We start from the raw sequence: 23,974 nt of genomic DNA, 5'->3' as shown, positions 1-23,974 counted from the left end.
AAGTATTTGGGGCTGCTTCAGACTGTCCCCAGCAGCTGACAATGATTTGCTTCATGCTCTAGCAGAGGTGTGGGTTTGTCAGCTGCAGATAGTTCCTGTAATTATGTAACATTTGGAATTCTGGGAAGTTTTCAGAGGGTATTTAAAAGTTAGGGCCCGGACGAGCATGCTTGATCATTTGAGAGGTTTGTTTTTTGTTTGATAGTAGTCACGGTTGAAGAAGAAACAAAAAGAAATTAGATTCCGGGATCCCTTTCTCTCCTACCTAGTGTTAAGGAGTTGAAAGGGCGGAGACAGGTGGAAGAAAAAACCCACATAGATCAGCTACAACATACATGGAAGTGATAAACGTGTGTTGACAGCCACTAACTATGGTAGTTTGTCAGTGTCAGTAAGAAACGAATACGTTCCTTTATCTTATCAATAGCACCTTACCACAGCAAAGGAAGAAACACGAAAGCAAAAGTACGATTAATATCTGATGAGAGACGGAGTGTCCGCATCGAGGAAAATGGTTGAGATGAGGGAGATCAATGGAAAGCAGAACGTATTTGCAACTTCACATTTACTGTTAATTTCTTCAAATATCTATTCGGTAAATAAGGAAATCAGGATAATAATCCAAGAATAACCCATAAATATTCTCTTAACTAGTAAGAAATAAGTTCTTACATATTGGAGGATTTGCAGGAATTTGCTCATCAATATAAGTTAAAGAGGCTGAATGTAATCTTTTCTAAGATTTATTTTGCCTGCGTGTATATAAGTGTACCATGTGTATCAGATTACCTGGAGCCGGAGTTACAGACAACTGGAAGCTGCAATCTAGGTGCTGGGAACCCAACCCAGCTCCTCCAGCAACACCAGCCAGTGCACTGAGCCATCTCTTAAGCCCCATGACTGTAGTTTTTTAAAGACTGGTTTTTATCAAATTAATTAATGCTCTTGATGATCAGTGGAAATCATGTCTGAATTCAAATTCCATGGTGTAATACAGAAGAAAAGCTCACAGCCTTAAGCTTATCATGTATTTGTCTCTCCCTCTGTATAGACAACTCATACCTCTGCCCCAGATCCTTGGCCTGAGTCTGAAAGGGCAGAAGGAAGTCCCTGAAGCTGTAAAACTCTCTTCACTCTCTTCACTGAATCTCCAGATCAGGACTGCTACTGTGGGGAGGAAGGCAACAAAAAGCATGTTACAGCACTTAATCTCAAGATTCAAAACCATTATGGCTCCAAAATACTCAGCTTTCTGGGACAGTCTTTCAGAAGGGCTGGTTCACACCTGCTATAATTGGATGCACTGGTCCCCTAAAGTCTCATGTGTTAAAGACTTCGTTCCTTATGGAACTAAGTCTACTAGACAAGTATGGAACTTTTAAGTGACAAAAGCTAGTAGCAGGCCTTTAGGTCACTGAGGACTTGGCCTTAAAGTTCTCTGTGAGATACCTGTTTCTTCATCTTTTCTCCTCCTTCACATCCAGCTATGATGAGTGTCTTTGCTCTGCCATATTTTCCCATAATAATATGCAGGCTCAACACAGGCCCAAAAGAAGTAAAACCAATCTTTCCTCTTTATAAGCTTATTGTGATAGTAATGGAAACCTGATTAACAAAGGTTGCAAAATATCAATCACCTGCAATACTGAACACTATGGAAAAATCCAATTAACCAACAGGATACACTCAACTCAGAGCCTCCCTAAAATAATTCTGAGAAATAAAACTATTTTTAATTTAAGATATAAGGACTGAAAAGACCAGATTCTTCTAAGTACAGGAAAAGCTAGAATCACATGTAGGAGGAAAAGGCAATAGGAGGGGAAAAAAGCTCAAGATGAAGAAAGTGCTAAACTTTAAAAGGGTCACAAATTAGTGCCAGACAAAAGTAATCAAAAGAGATCATCACACAGACATATCATCCATGGCATTGTGCTGGCTTAGAGCAAGTGGTCTCTGAGTATAAGAGGTAAGGCATTTTGAAGGTTATTAGAACCAGGAACTGAGGAATGACTAGGTCCTATTTAGGGGCCTCAGACTAAATGTGGTAAGACCACAGTGAATGAGTTATAAAAGAGACAGAAGCACTCCCTTCACAACTCACCAGGAAGATGAATTCAGGAGAAGCTCAAGGTATTTAGCCCTCCGTAAAGCAAGCTATGTCGTGGCCTCCCTGTTAGGCCCTCAGTAAAATGTTAAGGACTGGATGGAATGTTAAGGCCTAGATAACACCTACCTGGCTAGCCTGTCATTTTAAGGAAACCTTCTCTCCCCCGCCCCAAAGATTTATTTATTTTATGTATATGACTACACTGTCGCTGTCTTCAGACACATCAGAAGAGGGCACTGGATCCCATTACAGATGGTTGTGAGCCACCATGTAGTTGCTGGGAACTGAACTCAAGATTTCTGAGGCATTTCTCTAGCCCACTAGGAAACTTTCTAATGCCAAGATTGATTACATATTTTGTTATGTTCTGTGCACTTGAAAACCAATTAGATACAAGTCAGTAGAACTGTTTTGTATAGTTACCCAAAATAAGCGTGAACCCAAACCAATCACCCAACAGCACTTACTACACCTATGTATAAAGTTTTATGGCATTTGCCTTTATAAACTGTTCCTGGGATGAACCCCAACATAAGAGAGACACCTGCACCAATATAAGAAACTGTCTGGAATAAGACTTCCATTTTGAGTAGTGGTTTAGTAAAGTTTAAGTTTCCAAGACCTCTCTAGGAATTGACATCCTACTTGGCAGGTAAGACATGTAGGTGGGTAACTGACATTCTGATTGGCAAGTTAAGACATGAATGTTAGATAAGTCCTATCCTGGTAGACAAGTCAGGACACAATAGTAGACAAGGCAAGTCCCCTGCCACAGCTGAATACCCCAACAATGAGAGGTGGTTAAGTGTACAACAAAGACATGTTCCTAAGGAAAACCCCCAACCCTAATTCCTGATAGGTATAACTTAGCACAGATATTTGTGGATTTGGGGCTTAAAAACCTGTAAAATCTTAACTCAATGTTATAGTTCAGTTCCAGAATCTGGACAATGGCCAGTCCAGTCTGGTTGACCAGTCCTGGGGCATGTGAGCAATAAACTATTCCTGTTTTACTGAGATTGGTGTTCCTGTAGTTTGTGGGGCGATTCCTGCCCCCCAACACTCCCCACCCTGCCATCTGCACAAAAGAGATGGCTAGATGAGGTTCAAGGAAACAAGCCCCAGTGAGGTCTACAGCAAGCAGTGGAAGAGAATGAGACCCAGACCTGACTTCCCAAGTCAACCAGGCTACATGTGGGTAAGACCTGTGATCAGCCATGGAACCAACTTCCTGAGAGCAAACAAAAAAGGGGATACTGGAAAAACAAAATAATTTGTTTTTAAGTTATCAGAATTCACAAAGGAAATAATGAGGATGATTGCTAGAAAAGGCAAATTCTCCCCATACTTTCCAAAGTTACACAATTGGATGGAAGGAGAAGACATCTGAACATCTGGACTCCATGTGGGATGCTGTGAAGGGCTGTCCTGGCTTGAGTTCTTTTCGGACAAGGTGGCTAAGTACCCCATCTAGCCTTACCTGCTTCCTTCACCAACACACATATATACTGTTTCCAGTCACAATCTGAATCTCAAGACCTATTTCAACCAGGCAGCAACTAGAACTATCAATTATAACCTCTTCATATATTCGTGATATATTCAATAATTTTTTTTATTTCTTTAAATCTCATATTTGGGGGCTGGTGAGAACACTCAGAAGGTAGAAGTACTTTTTGCTCTTGCAAAGGACCTGGGTTCAGTTCCCAGCCACACACATGGTGTGGCTCACAACTATCCACTACTCCAATCAGAAGTTCCAATGTTCTCATCTGACTTCTGTGGACACCAGGCACACACATGGTTCAGACACATTTGCAAAATACTTACACATATAAAATAAAATTAATGAATCATGAAGAAAATAAAGCCCATCTTTAATTAATATTCAACTCCTGTATTAATCTTATTTATTTTACTTGTGGTGCCAGAGATGAAATCTAGGATAGTACATCTGCTATACAGTGTTCAACTCTTATTTTAGGCTTTAAACCAGAAGTCAAAAATTCAACTGTGAGCCTTCAGGGTTGCTCAGCAGGGAAAACACTTGCCATGCATACCACCATGTTCATTTATTTGTAGACGATTTCCCCATTCTTGGGTATAATCCTGAGAACCGCCACTTAAAATGGCAGTGTGCGTATTATCAGCGAATCACGTGGCTATCATTACTTTGCCATTCTTTTATGTTTAGATGTCCAGAATGCCATGCAATGACCTTGCAATGTTTGTGCTTCTATTAGATAGAAGCATAAACTGAATGTCCTCCATGGCCATTTGTAAACCTAGATTAATTTCTCTGAATTTAGTTTCCCAGCATCTCACATATACACAATTAGCTTTACAAGTAAAGCTGAACAGAGCTTTGCAAAGATAACACAATCATCGTAACATTGTGCAAATACTTTAACGTCTTAAAAGAAACTTCTTTGGAAAACATGCTCAGAACTGACCACTGCACCTAAATATGAAATAAAACAGAAACCTTTAGGTCAACCAACAGACTGCATTCTTTTCATTCCAGGGCAAAGGCTAGACTTGCTTTTTAGTTATTGTTTCCCTTTTGTTCCCCAGACTCATAGAGCCTTATTTGGAAATTTCCCTTTCGGGCCTGCAACTGTCAGAGGACTGTGATGGGGATGCAACGGTACTATGTAGAAGTTCAAAGTGCTTATAATCCGGATTCCCCAAAGCACACAGCACAATCACACACCTCTAAAAATCAGAAGGATCTTTAGGATCTGTAAAGTATAAGTGTAGCTCAGATCTTTGTTTTATCAACATGAAAACTCATGAAGCTGAAGGAAGAAGAAATGAGCTGAGTGTCTGAGTCCAGGGTTTTTGTCCATTCATCCAACCTATCGCCTAGAAAAAACAGAATTTGTTTATTCAGTTGAATCTATTTCTTATCCTGCCTCACCAGAAGTCTCTTCCAGTATTCATCTCTTCATGCTAACCCACATTCCACTTTTCAAACAGGAAACTCTGGCTCTTACAGCCTTGAGGGGTGGTGAGCAAACTAAAATCCTCCAGAGACCATGAAAGCCATCATTCATTAATTAAGTCTTCCTGTGGATCCTAGCCTAAGCACTCTCTGGGCTCTCTCCTCCTTACCTGCACACTGCCTCTCCAATCATGTACCAGCACCTGGTTGCCTCCCCACCCCCAGACAGGGTCTCATTATGTTTTAGAACTCACTATGTAAACTGGGCTTGCCTCAAATTCACATAGATCCACCTGCCTCAACCTCCTAAGGTGTCTCCCACTATACCTGGCTGCCTAATTGCCTCTTAATAATAAATGTTTTTAGTGTGCCTCCTGGAGAAAAATGGGAATAATGGTCAACATGTGGAGGGGTCAGCTATAAAAAGTTGTTGAGGAAACATTCAAGATCCCAAAGATGAGAAATACAATATGGCCTGACAGATGGGCAGCCCAAATATCTTCCCTTGGTGCTAAGACAAAAATAACACCTGACCAGGCACATATACAATAACTGTCAAAGAAAGACAACACAGTTACATAAACTAGTCCAAACCAGGGGGAAAAAAAGATTTTTAGGAAAGCTAAAAAGTCTGTGCCCCAAACATTATACCTTTTTGTCTATACATGTGTTTTTATTGTGGTACGAGGGCTCAGAAGCAGGGCCTCACAGTGCTTTCTGTTAGTGTCTCTAAGTTAAGTAACTTCCATCTTTTGAAGTTCAACTGCACCCCTTGTAAATGGATTATCTCAGCTGGGCTTCATGCATTTACTTCTCCTCATTGAGGGGCAGAAAGGGTCATGAGACCCTTGCCTGCATATCCAGCAGTTCCCTACTATCTGTTGCACACAGCTCAGCCTTAATTGCATATGCCTTTGAGGGTTGGCTTAGGAGAGGGAGGGTCCCATCTATGTGGCTGATAGGGAAAAGAGCTTTTCCAAGTGTGGCCTGTTGTGGGAAGGAATACCCACGTCCCTACAAGTATCCCCTCACCTTTGTTCTGATAGTTTCTCTCAGTGAACTTTGGCAGAATTATGCTTCAGTTTGTCATTGGGACCTTAGCTTTAGGAGAAGAAATAGGCTTTGCTTATGTTTCCCCCTGGAAAGGAATGTTATGCTCGATAAGCACTCATCTACTGAGGTGTACCCAACCCCTATATTTTTTATAAACAGGAGAAGCAACAGCTGGTATATACATAGTCTGGCAGGTTTGGTCACAGTTTCCAGGCACCAGGAAAAGATCAGAAGCAGAAGGTGAGAGGTGAGGAAGGCCCAGACAAGCAATATGGGCTGACTTCAGGCTTCAGGAGGCCTTTGAGCATCAAAGTCAAGATCAGTGACAGAGTTAACATTAACAATGATGACCCTGGCTGGGCATAGTGGTGCATGGCTTTAATTCTAGCACTCAAGGGGCAGAGGGAGACAGATCTCTGTGAGTTCAAGGTCAGCCTGGTCTAGAAATAGAGTTCCAGGACACAGAGAAACCTTCCTCAAAAACAAACAAAACAAATTATCTAAAGGAATGAAAAGAAATAGTAAATGAGAAAGAGATCCTCCAATACTTCAAGGACTGTTTTACAAACAAAATGGCTAGCACGAAGTTCTGGATACCACAATGATAAAGATATTTTAACTTAATAAATATTCTAAGCACCCACATCAGAAAGTTTACAACTTCTGCAACTCCAGTTCCAAAGAATCTGACGCCCTCTTCTGACCTCTGCAGGCCACCTGTGCACATACACACATGCAGGCACACATACACAAAGTAATTCCAACCAAAGCATAAGAACTGGAATGTCCCAAAATTAACAAGCCAAGAAGTGGTGAATGGCAGGCACATATATATGCTCACACACTCACACACACAATCACAAAAGCAACATATCTATAAACACACAAAGACATGTGTCTTTCCCACAAATACTTTTGCTTACCTACAAAGAGACATTTCTTTTATTAGTCTGAAGTCCATTTTGTAAGCATATAATCCCATAAAAATTTGTCACACTATGTTTTTAGATTGAAGGAAAGGGAAAGACCAAAATACAATCATCAACAGATAATTTCCTAATACTTTTATGACCACTGTGAATAGTCTCTTTGTTTTATCTATTTTAAGATGAGAAGGTTAAACTGCTGATAGATTTAACCTCCAAGATTTTTTTTTTCAATTTGGCTATTAATGTTAGGGAGAAACACAGGACCCATTAGAGAAAACAGATGATGTTTTATGTGCCAACATAAGAGGATTTCAAGGGTTTTAAAGGTCACTGGCACTAGTTCTTTACTGACCATAGTTTCAGGTCAAATTTGTGACTTCATACTTTTCCAGGTTTATCATAAGCCCTAACTGTTAGCATTCATCCACAATGAGGCTACATTTGGGACACCTAGATAGAAATGAGGAGAGGATCAAGGGAAAAGGACTAGTACTGGGCATTGGAGTAACAGCCCATGATCCCAGCACTCTGGAGGCTGAGGCAGTAGGTTTGCCCAAAGTCCAAGGCCATCTTGGTCTATACAGTAAGAACAGGCTACCAGGGATACAAGAATGAGACCCTGCCTCAAAATACACACCCTCTCTCATTGTTCTAAAGTAAGAGGATTAAATAAGAAAATGAGCAGAGGAAGCTACTGACAACAGAGCATCTGTGACCAGAACCCAGGGAAACAGGCATTCTGACAAGGAGGAGAGAGGCAACGGGCAGATTACTTGTGCCAAAATAAGCGAAACCTACCATGTACATGCTTTTCTGAAATCCGTAATATTAAAACAGCTTAAAAACCTAATTTTAAACATTTGCCCAATCATATTAAACTATCTTAAACCTATCATTTCCTGAAAAATCAGATTTCTCCTAGAAATATGGGGGAGAGTTGCCATGAGTTCATTATAGATCTACCCAAAGGACTGTGCAGAGAAACAACTGGGAACGTAGGGAGGTAGTAGACCAACAAGAGGCTGAACTAGCTAGAGAGTATTCTGGGAGAAGCACTGTCATAGTAGCCTTCGAGAGGATCCAGAGTCCTGCACACGTTTTCACAAGTAGTGCTGTGAAAACCACTCTGACTTAACTAGAGCTGTAGGGAAAAATCTTTAAGGTAACATAATCTGGGGCTGAAGTGGTTAAGAGCACTCATTGCTCTTACAGAGGATCCTGGTTTAATGTCCAGAACCCAAATGGTGGCTCACAAACATCAGTAACTCCAGTTCCAGGGGATCCAATGCCCTCTTCTGACTTCTAAGAGCACCAGATACACATGTGGTATACAAATTTATACATGTATGCAAAATATTCCTATTCATAAAATAATAAATCGCAAAAGAAAGAGTAAAGCAATTCAAAGGATTACAAATATCCAGACAGGGCTAGGCTTACAACCAAAAATATAAATATCCAGACTATGTGTCTAAAAGGCAAAATCCAAACTCTTCTTTGAGTTAGAATACATATTAATTACTTTTCTGTAGTGGTGATAAAATACCATGACCAAACGCAATTTAAGGAAGAAAGAATTTATTTTAGTTTATGGCTCCAGGGAAATAGAGTCCATAACAAGAAAAACAGATTAACTCATTTCTTTTTTCCTTTCCTGATCTGGTCCTGAACAACAAACATAGATTTGATGACCATTAAAATTTGTCTGTTCATCGCCAAATAAGAAATAATTTCCATAAATATCAAATCATTACTTGCCCCCTTCTGAAAATGCACCACACTATCTAAATAGCATAGAAAATTACATCTTCCTCATAAGTGAAAAGACTTACCTATAAAACCATCTGGGCTCAGGGTATTTTAAATCTTGACATCCTCAAGATTCCTTGTCTGTCCTAATATTTAATTTCTTTTCTCCCATCTCTTTCACCTCCCCCTTCTCTCACAAAGATCAAACCCAGCACCTCACATATGCTCTGACTTTACCACTGAGCTGTACTCCCAGGTCTGTTTCTTGTCTTTATAAATTGATTCTGCTACTTTTTATTTTATCAATATCTACTTTAAGTTTTTATTCTACCTTAACCAAACCCTCCAACATCCCTTATAACATGAATTATGTGTGTGTATTGCGCATGTGTGTGTTTAGGCCAAAGGTCAAAATGACCTTGTGTTTTGAAGAAAAATAAGATCTCCACTTTGGGACACTGCTCTTTGAGACAGGGTCTCGTAGAGCTTGTGGATTTGGCTAGACTGACTGGCCAGTAAGCCCCAGAGACCTTCCTGTATAGATATGATTCCCTGGTGTTGGAACTACAGGCACAAGCTTTGTAGCCAGCTTTTGTGTTTGGGTGCTGGAGAGCAGGTTCTCGTGCTTGCTCAGTAAGCATGTCACTGACTGACCTCCACTCCTATGTGTTCTTATACAGACAATTTGGGGTCTTTTTCTGAATGAACCTAACGCTGTAGTATTTTGTTGTTTTAACAAAGACTCACTTCTGCATTGTCCCACTCAGTTGTTTTCTCTTCTGTTCTTTCACATGTATTCAACAAACACTAAGTGTCATCCATGTGCTACATGCTAAGGACAGAGAAAAGCAAAAAGACAGTCCTTACTTCTGTTGTCCAGCCTGGCTTACAATTCCTGTGTCGGGCAGCCCTCCCTGCTCAGCCGTCCCTGTTAGCTGGGACACACTGGGACATAGGTTCAAGCCTGCTCTTCGGGCTGTTCCAGCTGATTCTCGTCTAGCTCGGCCTTCCCTCATCTCCATCCTTTACTTGAAAATAAAACCTTTCTAAAGAATGGATATGCCTATTGTTTGTAACTTCATCAGTATTTCCATTATTTCCTTAAATGATATGTAAGAACAGTTTTCAACTCCTGTTGAGTCAAATTCTCTAATGTTTTTAAAAATTCAGCTTTTGTTATTTATAGTTTTATTACATATGGTCAGAGTGACCAGTAAAAAAGACCTTAACAACTCTAATGATACTTTCTTTCTGTATTCAGAACAGGTCAACATTTTAACCATTCTATGAACATTCTGGAAAAATGGCTTGTATATATGCATGGTTAAATTCTTCCCGTGTTTTGCCAGTTAGTACTAGATTGGGACTAAGATCTTACCAGTGTGAACAGTCAGTCTCCCCTCTCATGTGAGGAATTCTGTGCCCTGTATCATTTCAGTAGAATGGTCTTATAAATCAGATAAAGCCAAGAAAGAACTAAGGTTAAATTTTTTTTTAAATTGCATTTGCTTCACTATCAAGAAAAATACCGACCTAAAGATATAGACAATATAAAGGCCATCTGTCCAGTCAAAGGTCTTTGGGATTAGGTGGGAAAATATCTGGACAGTGTATATGCAAAAGAAGTACAAAATAACCAAGTGGTACACAGATTTGAATGCGGGAGATGACTGGGATAGGCAAGGAAGAGTGTCAGAGCCTCCCTTGTGCAGAAAAGGACAGAAACGGGTGGATCTCTATAAGTTCAAGGTCATCCAGGGTCTTACACATACCAAGCATATGCTCTTCCACTGAGCTACACACCTTACCCCTTAGGTTTTTAAAAATATATCGTTTATTAAAAATTTCAGTGTAAATATATACCAAAATTTTGCAGGCATATGGTATATATAGCATCATGTATATTTTTATACTAGCAATGTATTTAGAATTTTTTTAGGGGGCAAATCACTATGTGGCCTTGGCTGGTCTGGAATTGTCATGTAGTGTAATTACAAATTTATATATGACTTGCAGATGAGGCGTGAGAGATATAACAGTGAAAACGCATTTAGTTCCTCTGCTTTCACAGCAAGGATTAGTGATAAACTATGAACGTTGATCAAAAACAGTAAAAATTAATAAAAAATTGTAGTCTTGTACAGATAACCATATGCCTTTGACTTATATCAAAAAATAAAATGGAGCCAGTAGTACATATGCTTAATCCAGCATCAGGGAGGCAGAGCAGGCAAATAACTGTTGTGTTCAAAGTCAAACTGGTCTACACAGTGAGTTCAAGGACAGCTGGGCTATGTAGGGAGACCCTGTCTGAATAAACACATAAATAAATAGGGAGACCCGGAAGGAAGGAAGGAAGGAAGGAAGGAAGGAAGGAAGGAAGGAAGGAAAGAAAGAAGAAGGAAGGGAGAAAGGCAGGAAGAAAGGAAGGAAGGCAGGAAGGAAGGAAGGAAGGAAGGAAGGAAGGAAGGGAGAAAGGCAGGAAGGCAGGAAGGCAGGAAGGCAGGAAGGCAGGAAGGCAGGGACAGAGGGGGTGGGGAGGGAGAGAAAGAGAGAAAGGCAGACAGAATAAGATAGATGGGGGTGGAGTAGCTTAGTTAGTAGTACTTACTATACAAAGCCCTAGGCTTGATCCTCAGCACTGCAAAACAAAACCAAACAAACCCAGAAGTAGCATGTGCCAGTAATGCCAGCACTTGGGAAGTGGAAGCAGGAGGATCCTAAGCTCTCAGCGCACTTTCTAGGCAGAATTATAAAACTGCACTCCTCCCTCTGGGTCAATACAACTCCAAGCTGGCTGGGCTTGTCCATTGATTTATCCAGGTGCCTTTGAACATTATTTAGGCTGTAGCCCTGTGGCAACCTGCCTAGAAACTGAACGGCTGTTAACTAAACCTGGTAGCAAGTAAGGAATGTAGCCTTCACCATGTTCTGTTAATTCTAGCTGCCCTCGAACATGGAACGTCTGTCATTTTTCTTTACCATCCTGCAATACCACAAAAAGTTACAGTGAACTAACTCAGAAAACCACAGATATAGGAGAACCTTGCTGTCGCTATAGAGGCCAGGGAGCTACAAAAGCAGCCTAAGAACTTGGGTTCTGCCTAAACACTCCTCCGAAGGGGCTTAAGAGCATCAGCTGAAGAACGGGCTTATACCATTAGCCCTCGAAAGCCTCAGAAGGGATCTCAGAGGAGAAATACCATTCATTTCCTCTTTATTACATTTATTTGTTTACTCGTGTGTGGTGCAAAGGAGGCCAGAAGACAAAGTGCATAAACTCGTTCTCTCCTTCCTCCATGTGGGTTCTAGGGACTGAATTCAAAAGTTAGTAGGACTTGGTATGCAGCACTTTTATCCACTGAGCCATCTCACCTCGTTTACCCTTTAAACAGAACATCCTTGTCCAAACATCTGAGGTACTGTTTCCAGATAGCCCTAAAGGCACACCACTAAAATCTCTAATTGAGAAAGAACACATCACTCAGATGCCACCAGGATCCTAGGATTCCACTTGGCTTTTGACCTTAAAGGTTCATCTCCAGCCTCCCAGCAGCTTTTGGCCAATGACCACCCACAGCAAAAGGACTGGGGACTGGTGGGTAGAAAGCTTAAAGTTTCTTTCAATGGTCAGCTTTGCTGTAGAACCCATCTACAGCTAAGACTTCATCAGATCAACATGATTCTGAGGCTCTCCCTGTAAACTGCATTCATAATCAGAAGATTTTCCCTCATCAGTTCTGCTTCCTCTTTCTTACTTCCTGTAATAAACCTCCTGTGTTCCTAGATGTCAGCTCCCAAAGGATACAATTAACACAGTAAGTTCATGATTCAGATTTACGTGTTCTTGCCTCTTCTGGCTTCCTATTCCCTTACCACTACTCTCACCTTTACATAAGTACTTGTTCAGATCCTGGTTCAATGCACCAACAACTGCACATTCAGCCTGCACAGAAGAAGTCTACTTTCTAGAATCTCACTGGTAAGTTTCACAGCATTTCGTGAAGGCACTGTGAAAATCATGTTCATCCATCCTTTCAACCCCAAGTTCAATATTTATTCAAGATTGCCAATCAAGTGTCTTTACTTGCAGCAAGTCAGCATACATTCCCATTCTGAAATTATACTCACTTTGAAAACCCACAACAAAGAGCTGGTGATGGAGCAGAGTGGTCGAGCATGTGCTTAGCATATGCAAAGAAAGCCCTAGGGTCCACCGGAGCCACACAAATACCAAGATAAAATAAGCCACGGGCATACACATATCTTTTGATCTTCTTAGTCATTAGAAAGCTTTAAAAATGGAAAGGCATTTGGAAATTGGAATACCAAACAAATAATAAACAAAACTGATAGTCTCCTTATAAGCTTTTAAGTAAAGAAATGAATAGCTTCTCACAACTCTTTGGCATTGACAAGTGTTTTACGTACCCTTTACCTTATCAATGAGCTAGCTCATGCAAACTTTTCTCAGTAGAATAAACAACAGATTATTCTCGTTTTACATTTACTGGCTATTCTGTACAAAGACGTTCAGATAACTGCTGTGTGAGACCCCCATGTACACTACACAGTAACTCACCCCTAAGATTTTTCTTTTTTCACCCCTAAGATTCCAGTGTGGCTGTCAGAGTTTTCAGTAATGGCTGGTCTAACAGTTCAATGTACCACAAGTGTCAGGAAGGCAATGGCAGCGGTCCAGATGAAAGGGTGTGGATGGGGGTTGAGATGACTTGGGTTATATACGTGCAGCACTGCTCCAGACTCAAAGCATAAGTCATCGGAAAAACCACTTCACCTCAGAGCCTCAACGCTGTCCTCAAGTTAAAAGCTTCCACCTTGGTGGTACAGTAGGGAGCATAGCCACCTTCCAAGTTAAACACTTTAAAATTACTACTGCTCTGATTGTTCTTCCTTTTCCAGGGGTGCTGCTTAGAGGCACTCAGAATGTTTGATACATCTACTTGGGCTTTCCTACAATACAGCCTCTAACAAGATGTGGCTATTTCGAACTCTTGGTAAGGTCAGAATAGCACCAAAATCTGCATGTAAATTGTGGGCCCAAAAGGTTCCTGCTGTGAGACCTAAGTCTAAAACAGACAAGCTATCCAGGCCTAAAGAGGTTGGTTCCATGTGCACAAAGTGAGTGTATCTTCTTAAGGAGTAGAAAATGGGAGTGGTGTTGAATGCACAGGTAGAGTCAGAAGCTAAATAAATGAAAAGCATTTTTAGATAATAAAAAAGGCTCGGTTTGAAAAAAAAATCACTACTACTTTGAAAAAAGATTAATAGTTCTGACTGGTCTCATGCCAACAGATCTTTCCAATAGGCCAGGATGCCATTTTTGCAGGTAAATTAAATATCATTTAATTCACGTGACAGTAGTGCTGTTTTGACTACACCGGTGGTGGTCAGCATCTAAACCTGTGCGAAGTCCAGTCAGAGCAACCCGAAGATGAAAACCTGAACCCAGCTCGCTCCCCACCGAGCTCGCTTCGTTTCCAAGCACATAAAAAGTTGATAAACCGAGAAGTTTCTGGCATCCTAGAACAGGTACTGATTATTCTGGGTCAGGAACAATCACAATCTAGTCCTAGGTCTAAGCATGAATTACAAATCAGCTGACAGGTCGCCACCTTCAGCGGGACTCCAGAAAGTGTGTGCTTTGCAAGTGACACACTGCAAAATGGACAAAGAACCAGAAAGGCACTGCCAAGTCCCACTTTTTCATCTCAGATGCCCTCCTAGCTGTCGAGGTGGGATTGGTGGCCGAGGGAGGACCCCGGCCGGCCCGCCGCCTGCAGCGCCCGCCCTGCCCCGCCTGGCAGCCCAGCGAGCACAGGTAATTTCACAACCCCATTAGCGCATTCCAGAGCGGAGACTCACGGCCTGGGAAGTTCACCTTGCCTCGAGCCCCTGCGCGGCGGGCCGCGGTGGGGGAAGGGCGCGGCGGTGAGGGGGCGCGACCCGCACCCCACAGACCTGTCTCGGACTCCTCCAGCTTCGCTGAGTGGTTGCCCATGTTCGGCAGATTCCGATGGCCGCCGGCTGGCCGGCCTCGGACCGAGTGGCTGCCGTGCCGCAGCGCGCGCCGGCTCTCGCGGCTGAGGCGGCAGCGTCCGCTGGTCCACTCCAGTCAAAGAAAGAGCCGAGCGCTTTCCAGTTCCCGGCGGCCTGAGAGCCGCTCCTCGCGCCCGCAGGCGAGCCCCGCCCCCTCATCTTCATGCACCACGCCCCCTGGGAAATCCTCAACGCCCGCCCCCTTTATCTACATCCCGCCTGACTGACTCACCCCGCCCCCCTCAGCTCCGGTAGTCTGTCAGACGAGGCTCGCCCCCTGGGCTCCTCAATGCCTGACTGTAAAGGGCCCGCCCCTCTCATCTGCATCCTACGGCCCTCCCACCTCAGCTCCTGCTGTCCGTCAAGAGAGGCCGCCCCCTCATCTGCATACCGTAGTGTCCAGAGAGCCTCTCCAGGCCCTTTGTCGGATGACCGGCTTCAGGCCTCCACCCGCCCACGCTGAGAACTACAGCTGGACAAGGTAGGCTGGAAAAACCCCACTGTGGAACGCTGAAGCCAAGTGCCATGGGAAAGATGAAGTCTTGCACATGAGACATCAGATCTCTCTGGACGAGAAAAAAGCTAGAGTTGACACAGGGCAGACATTTAATAATTATCTTTAAACGGGGCAAATGAATGAATGTGGAACAAACAACTCACAGGGAACAGGGGAAGAAAAACGGAGCTGGCAGAGTCCTGCCCACGATCCAATGCTAACAATGCTGTGCACGCCAATCAGAAGCAGAAACTGTTGTTGTGAGAAATGGTTCTATGGAAGTGACTCTGTGCATCCTTCATCTTACAGTTGAAATAGCCAGACTTAACTAAATCTTACAATGACAATGCTTAGGGATAATAAAATCACAGAAAGACAGGCTCTTAGCCCTGCCTCACTAAACACTGCTTTGTTGTTTGGTTGGTATATTTGTTGCTTTGAGACAGTCTCTGTATGCAGCCCTGGCTGTCCTGAAACTATATAAACCAGGCTACACTCAGACTCAGATCTGCATCTGCCTCCCCAGTGCTATGATTAAAGGCCTGCACTACCCATTCTGGGGAACACTAGTTTGTTTATTATTTTTATAAATTCTCTGAGAATTTCATTCAGTGTATTTTGATCATACTCAACCTCAACTCCTTCAACTAACTCCTCCCAGATCCTCTGTATTCCCTCCTACCGTCTCTTGTCCTTTTTTTCTTTTTTTTAAATAATCCTTCAAATCCAATTTATACTGCCCATATACTTCTAGGTGTGGCCCATCCACTGTAGCATTTCTTTAAGGGCCACACCCTTAAAGGAAACGACTCTTCTTCCTCTTGAAGCCATCACCTGTCTAGAGCTTCTCAGGTGGGGAACCAGCCCTTCACCCTCCATGCTAGAATGCTGACAGGCTTGATGTTGTGTAGGCCACAGTACTATGAGTTCGCGGGTGCAGCGGTCTTTAAATACTACCAGTGTGTGTCCAGCCTGACCCCCTTTCCGAACTGCAGACTTCTTCACACCACCTCTTGACAAATGCTCTTAAAGGCCTAAGACGCAACCCAATTTTACCAGAACAAAACGAAATGTCTGTTTCCCAGAGACATGTGTCTCTTGTATTTTCTTTATCTCCCTAATTTAAAACTTCATTCTTCCAGTGACTCAGACCAGCAACTTCAATTCCTCTCGCATCAAATTCATCAGCAAATCCTGTCATGTAGAATGATTATTTTGTAAAGGCCACCATGAGGCGGGATTCACCAGACCCCTACTAACCCATGGTTTTGTACTTCCTGCTTCTTTGTCCTGGAATAGACTTCCCCCAGACACTCATTTGCATAGACCCTATGACTCACCTCCTGGACCTGAGCTGAAAGCCTTCCCACTCAGAGAAGCTGTTCTCTTGACACCCAGACCAGCAAGAAACACTACTCTACTTTGTGGTTCTCTAGAACACTCCTGGTCAGTGGGCACGGAGGCACTATTGGACTACCATAGGAGATAAGTTTCAAACTCCCGGTGAATGCCAGAAACGCAGATAGTCCCAAGTCCTATGTATACTATATTTCTTCCAGCACACACTCTTCTGATAAAACTTTATTTATAAATTGGGTACAGTTAGAGATTGACAACATTTTACAACTGCACCATATGACTTTTTCCCTGTCCTTGAGATTTTCACCTTTTTAATTAAGGAGAATGCTGTATAACACCCATTTGGCATGTTCATGTTACCAGGGTCACCACTCCCATGTCTTCCGGCCATTTTTGAAAGAAGGGTTACTTGAACACAGCGCTGCAGTGCTGTGGCCCGGGATCTGATAAGGAAGATGGCTGCTAACTAACCAACGGGTATTCTAAACAAAGGGATGCTTTACATTCTGGAGCTGTATGGCTTGAGACCTCACTGTGCATGCTGCTCAGGGCACTGCAAGTTTTAAGAGTTACCAGCTGTCAGTTCTGGAACCTTCTACTTCCTATTTTAGTGGCAGGTAAGGGAAACTGCTGTTGCCTCATCCACAGTGGCAGCACCCTGTGCTGATTATTATCCTCCCGCTAAATGACCTTTCTGAGAGCATGAATAAATGAACGAACGTATAGACTCTGCCATATGTAAATCGTCCCTCAAATATGCATTACTTGTGTTGCTGTTAACTGTTTATGCAAGACAATGATGCATATTTTTAGTGGTAACACCAGAAACTGATTTCTTATAACACTATTTTGTCAGACAAGTATCACATTTTATTTCTGCAATCTACGAAACCTAGCTGAGCTTTAACATAAATGGTCTAGAGAAATTATACAGGACAATGCTGGAGCAAAAATCCACACAGAATCATGTTCAAACTCCCTACCCCCCCCCCTTTTTTTTTAAAAGAATGGATCCAGAAAAGACGGTCAACTTCCCCCAAATAATTCTCTAATGAGAGACAAACCTGAGTCTGTAAAGATTTTTAAGAGTGACACAGCTTCTGTTTACAGAGTAGTCCTAAGCTTATCCAAAGAGTCTGGAAATGAGTGAGTCATTTTATTAATTCTGTAAAACGCCAAGCACGCCATTACCAAACCTCTTTATGGACACTAGACCACAGCTCAACCTGGCCTCTGAGGAGTCTCTCAACTCCCACATCTAAAGCAGTTAGTCAGTTCTGTATTTCAGGTTCTTAACATGGTCTAGCTTTTACCCCTCTCTTGGCATTACTGCCTTCTGTTCAGTGTTGGCCTCTGTCGCTTTCAAGGGTGACTTCAAGCTCTTCCTTCCAACTTCCAAAGTTTTCAAGGGCCGGAGAGGCGCGCCAGCAGTGGAGAACACCTAGTGCTTGGGCTTGATCACCAGCACTCACAGGGTGGTTCACAACCATGCACAACCCCAGTCCCAGAGAATCCAATGCCCTTTTTTGACTTCTGCGGGCACCAAGGACACACCTGGTACACATACATACAAGTGGGCAAAACAGCCTCACATAGGATAAAATATACAAATCTAATTCTAAAAATTAAAAAAAAAATGAGTTGATAGATTTTTAAAATGCGAGCCTGACTTCATGCTGTCTCTGTTTAAAAGCCTCCAGTGACTCTCCTCTTTATTAAAAATAAGGTCCCCAGTTCGTAGGCGTGGCACACAGATCCTTAGAAAGTCTAGAACTTCAATTCCACTCCTACAACTCTAGCATCTTCTTTCAAAAGGATGGCATGGTTCCTACTTTATATTCCAGTAACTACGGGGCCAGTTGTAGTTCTACACATACAGCCTGTTTCTCTTAAGTCTCTGTGCTTACAGATACAGATTCATCTGCTATGAATCAGAGTATGCCCACCCCAAAGGAGCCTACTGAAATCCCAGCCTCCAGTGTAATGGTTCGATGAGGTCTTGAGGATGGGACACTCCTCTTACTAGTAGCTTTAAAAGGAGAAAGACATCTCTGTCATGAGCAGACAGGGTGGGAAGGTAACCTTGTTTAAGAAAAGAATCCTCATCAGAACTGGGGCTGTGACCTCAGAGCCTCAAAGACTTGTGAGAAATTATTCCCTATCATTTGAGCCACTCCATGAGTGGTGTTTAGTTATGCTACAGTTGTATTTATCAATTGGGCACTACTAGCACATTTTAAATTCTTGCACAGGCATCTCCTTGACCGAACTCAGTGTTTCCTTTCACTGGACTCACGGACTTTGTAAATGCTTACATTCCCCCATATCCTTACCTATGTGTATCTTCTGTGAGTCTGGGACTGCTCTCTGAGAAGCAATGATCACCTTGGCATCATCAACACCTAATACACAGTAATTCAGTTATGTCCTAGTGTGTCCCTCTGTTGCTGTGAACAAAAGTAACTTGAGGGAAAGGGGGTTATTTGACTGACCCTTCCAGATCACAGTCCCTTGGTGAGGGGAGTCAACCAAGACTGGAAGCAGAAATCATCAAGGGACACTGCTTGCTGGCTTGCTCCCAAGCTCACAGCTCACCTTATTTATACAGCCCAGGACCACCTACCTACAGATGGGACCACCCACATTAGACTATGTCCCCTATATCAACTGCAATTAAGAAAATGCCCCACAGACAGGCCCACAGGTCAATCTTATGGGAGCAGTTCTTTGGCTGAGGCTCCCTCTTCTTAGGTAGGCCAACCAACCAAGATTAGCCTCACAGGGGAATAATTTATTTACTCACAATGTAACTAAAGCATTAATTCCTCAAACAAAAGCTGTCATGAGTATTGAATCTCTAAAACAGTGTTTCTCTACCTTCCTAATGCTAAGACCCTTGGATGCAGTTCCTGCTATTGGTGTGACCCCCCAACTTAAACTTATTTTTGTTGCTACTTCATAAATGTAATTTTGCTACTTTCTGAATCTTAATTTAAATATCTGATAGGCAGGACACATGATATGTGACCCCTGTGAAAGAGTTGTTTGACTGCTCCAAGAGTCAAAGAATTATTTGAAACTATTCAGGGTTGTTACACCAATAATCTCAGTAGCTGGGAGACTGTCACAAGAGGACTATGATATATTTAAGGCTATCCTGGGCTAATGGTAAAACCCTGTTTTATTTTTTTTTTAAAAAGTCTCCGCTGTCCATAAAACTTCTGTCATTAAAAATGAGAAGACAAAATCCATCTACAATTTTATTATTTATGTTTCTAAGACAAGGTCTCACTGTGTTTACCCTTACTGTCAAACTTATAGAATAGACAGACTGGCCTCAAACTCACAGAGATCCGCCTGCTTCTGCAGGCATTAAAGTGTGTGTACCACCAAGCAAGATGGAGCTTATCTCTTTGAAAATGGGCAATGGATCTGAACAGGTGTTTCTCAAGTAATATGAGGAGGCAACTGACATTTGACAAAAAAGTTCAAATCTCTAATCACCAGGAAGATGCAAATTAAAACTGTGAGGCATAATTACATCTGAGAGGATAGCTATCATTACTAAAAGGACAATGCTAAGTGTGATAAACCACAGATCGGGGTTAGAGCAAAGGGAACCTTATGCATCATGGGTGAGGCTGTAATTAGTAGAGCCGCTTTATGATATGGAGGCTCATCAAAAGCAAAGAAATCAAAGTGCTTCAAGACCATTTCCTGGTGTGTAAAATAACTGAGATTGATGTCTTGAAGAGACATCTGCACTGCGTGTCTGTTGTAACTTTACTGACAGCAGCCAAGGGATGCATGTCCATCAGTGGATAAATACATAGTGGAATACTATATAGCCTTTAACAAACTAAAGCCTGTCATTTAAAACAACATGTGTAGAACTGGCAACATTATGCTAAGTGAAGCAAGTCAGAAGTAGAGAAATGCTGTGTGGTCTCACGTGTGTGTGTAATATGGAAAAGATGATCTCAAAAGAAAAAAGGCTTCCCCAGATTAGAAAACCATACTGCTGTTTGTCGTGGTGGTAGACCACTGTTGAGAGAGATGTTTAGAAAAATAATCACTATATTTTAACACTGATTACTTCCAAAAGGGAGCCTTTTAAATAATATCGGGTTTGTTGTTGTTTGGGGGATTTTGTTTAGGTTTGGCTTTTGTTTGCTTATGTTTTTGGGGGGGAGGTTATGAGAGGAAGGGCAGAGGATAGGGTGATGTGGGGGACTGGGGCACATGATATGAAACTCACAAAGAATAAAAAGTTCTTAAAATACTTTCTGGGTCTTCCCTTTGAATCTCATTAAAAATTTATTTTATGTATATGAGTGTTTTTGTCTGCATATGTAAGTGGACCTTGTGCGTGCCTGGTGCCTGCAGAATTCAGGAAAGGGCATAAGATCCCCTACTACTGGAGCTACAGATGTCTGTGAGCTACCAAGTGGGTGCTGGGAACCAAACCTGGATCCTCTGTAAGAGCAACAAGTGCTCTTAACACGTTCTGAATCTCGTTTTGATTTATTTTTTAAAGTTGGGGTAAATGCACATCCCATTTAGCCGTACTTATTTTAACTGTACAGTTTCACAGTTGTGATGGTTTGCCTATGCTTGGCCTAGGGAGTGGCACTATTAGAAGGTGTGGCCTTGTTGGAGGAAGTGTGTTACTCTTTGGGGTGGGATTGGAGACACTCCTCCTAGCTGCCTGAGGATCCTTAGTCTTTCCCTGGCTTCCTGTGGATGAAGATGGAGAACTCTCAGCTCCTCCTGCACCATGCCTGCCTGGATGCTGCCATGCTCTCACTTTGATGATAATGGACTGAACCTCTGAACCTGTAAGCCAGCCCCAATTAAATGTTGTCTTTATAAGACTTGCCTTGGTCATGGTGTCTGTTCACAGCAATAAAACCCTAACTAAGACAGCAGTATACTTTACACTGCTTTGCAATCCTCACCATCATGGTAACGCCTCTTGAATGGTGGGATTGAGAGTATGTAGCACCATAGCATGTCTGTATACACATGCTTTTGAAAAGAAAAAGAAGGAAATTCTGGTACATTCTATAACATGGAAGAGCTTTGACACCACTGTGTTGAAACAAACCATTACAGAAGAACAGATGTGATATAAGTCCACTCCTGTGAGGCACCTAGGAGAGAAAACTCTGCAAAGGGTATGTTTTTAGCTAAGCCATCTGTAGCCCTAAAATGTTCTAGTTTTCTTTCTTTCTTTCTTTCTTTTTTCTTTCTTTTCTTTTCTTTTCTTTTTTAGATTTATTTATTTATCTCATGAATGTGGGTACACTATCGCTGTGTTCAGACACACCAGAAGAGGGCATTAAATCCCATTACAGATGGTTGTCAGCCACCATGTGGTTGCTGGGAATTGAACTCAGGACCTCAGGAAGAACAGTCAGTGCTCTTAACTGCTGAGCCATCTCTTTTGAGCCATCTCTCCAGCCCAATGTTCTAGTTTTGAAGGATGCATAGCATACCATATTGTATTCATTTGTATCCATATTATATTCATTTGTATCCATGTTGTATTCATTTGTAACCGTATTGTATTCTTTTTGTATCTATTAATGGACACTGAGTTATTTCCACCTGTTACTTTTTACACTAATATAATCCATCATGATAAATCTTTTAGAGTCCTTACCTTTAATTCTTTGGGCATATGCCCAGACCTAGTAATACTTGGACCATATTATATTTTTCTTTAAGAAAAAAATAATTAAAGATGGGTGGTGGTGGAGCATGCCTTTGATTCAGCACTAGGTGGCAGAGGCAGGCAGATCTCTGAGTTCTAGGCCACCCTAGTCTACAGAGTGTGTTTCAGGACTATACAGAGAGACCCTGTCCTTAAAAATATACAAACAAACAAAAGTAATTAAAAGACATTATTTTGTTCTATATTTTTTAAGCTGTCAAGCATGAAAAAAAAAACAAAAACAAAAAACTTTTCCACTAGAGCTGGAGAGATGACTCAGAGGTTAAGAGCACTGACCGCTCTTCTAGAGGTCCTGAGTTCAATTCCCAGCAACCACATGGTGGCTCACAACCATCTGTAAAATAGGACCCAATGCCTTCTTCTGGTGTGCCTGAAGACAATGACAATGTACTCAAATACATAAGATAAATAAATCTAAAAAAAACCAAAAAAACAAAAAAAACAACTACCAATTCCATTGAAAACAAACAAACAAAAGCCCCAAAGCCATTACCTTAATATTTGGGTGTAGTAGTACACACTTTTAATCCCAGCACTTGGGAGCCAGAGGCAGGCCATCTCTGTAAGTTCAAGGCCAGGCCTGATCCACATAGTAGCTTCAAGGACTGTCAGGATGGTGAAATGTAGAGAGACCCTGTCTCAAAAGTAAACCATTGAAGTGGCTTTATGTGTACTACACTCAATATCCTAGAAGGCATGATAGTCCACATCTCAGAGGCCATGGATTCTTTTATCCAGGAAATAATTTTCAGTACTTATTCTGAACATCACGTTATTCAAGTTTCCCACATTCTGGAGACGGGAGTGGGGGGTGGGGGGAGGAGTTCGGCTTTCCCAATGAGCACAGCCACTTTGTTGAACGAGGACCAGGTCCACACAAGAAGAAAGCCAAGAGAAGCTGTATGAACTGAAGGCAGCGAAGCCAAGTGGCTGACTCAGATGCAGGACTCCTTGGGCGAATGCCTGCATACTGGCTCGAAATACTTCAGTGGGGAAAAAGGTGGCCAGTGTAGGGAGGTTCCATCTGGATAAAACCAGATCAGTGTTGGCCTGAGCTGGTGGTAAAAACAAGGCAACAGAAGGAGGGAGATCTGAGGGCTGACAGCGTGTTTTAACACTGGTTTGCCATGACATCTATGACTTGGCCGTTTTATTGAAAACCACTGGCTTGCACACCTTAGATAAATTTTATGATATGTAAGTGATCCCTGAAGCCTGAAAGCCTTGGGACTGTATTGTTTTCTAGCAGAAAGAAGCTGGGGGGCCCTCACTCTGAATTTAATTAGCATGATTGAAGCCTGGTAGGCTGTGGAGAAGAGAAGGGATGGGGGGGGGGTGCTCTGACCCTAGAGGTGCCTGGCTCCAGAACTGGACTTTATTCAAGCAATCAAGGATTATAAGCAGGAAGGAGAAGCAGGCAGGGCAGTTTATGGTAGATCAGATTTTAAAGGCAAAAGGCACATGCTGTTGTGAGTCCCTTCAGAAAGATCTTTTAAAGGAGGTGTCGAGTATGAGCTGGTCCCTTCTCGGTGAACTG

The 23,974-nt window shown here is 42.2% G+C and overlaps 1 protein-coding gene across 7 annotated transcripts in view; it reads right to left on the bottom strand.

The window, feature by feature from the left end:
- SPECC1 (sperm antigen with calponin homology and coiled-coil domains 1) overlaps positions 1 to 23,974 on the bottom strand; it is a gene marked incomplete at both ends in the record, with an annotated part of 178,738 nt that overhangs the window by 118,588 nt on the left and 36,176 nt on the right. The window contains one exon of one of the 7 annotated variants that reach the window (XM_080924206.1): positions 14,768 to 14,807. The exons of the other annotated variants lie outside the window; for them this stretch is intronic. Within the exon in view, the coding sequence (XP_080780332.1) occupies positions 14,768 to 14,807 (40 nt within the window). Of the gene's footprint in view, positions 1 to 14,767; positions 14,808 to 23,974 lie in introns of those variants that run through there. 7 annotated transcript variants of the gene reach the window in all.

The sequence above is a fragment of the Micromys minutus genome, assembly GCF_963924665.1.
Source record: "Micromys minutus genome assembly, chromosome: 10".
In the NCBI taxonomy this organism is placed as follows: Eukaryota; Metazoa; Chordata; class Mammalia; order Rodentia; family Muridae; genus Micromys; species Micromys minutus.
This window is presented reverse-complemented; position numbering and strand designations above follow the sequence as displayed.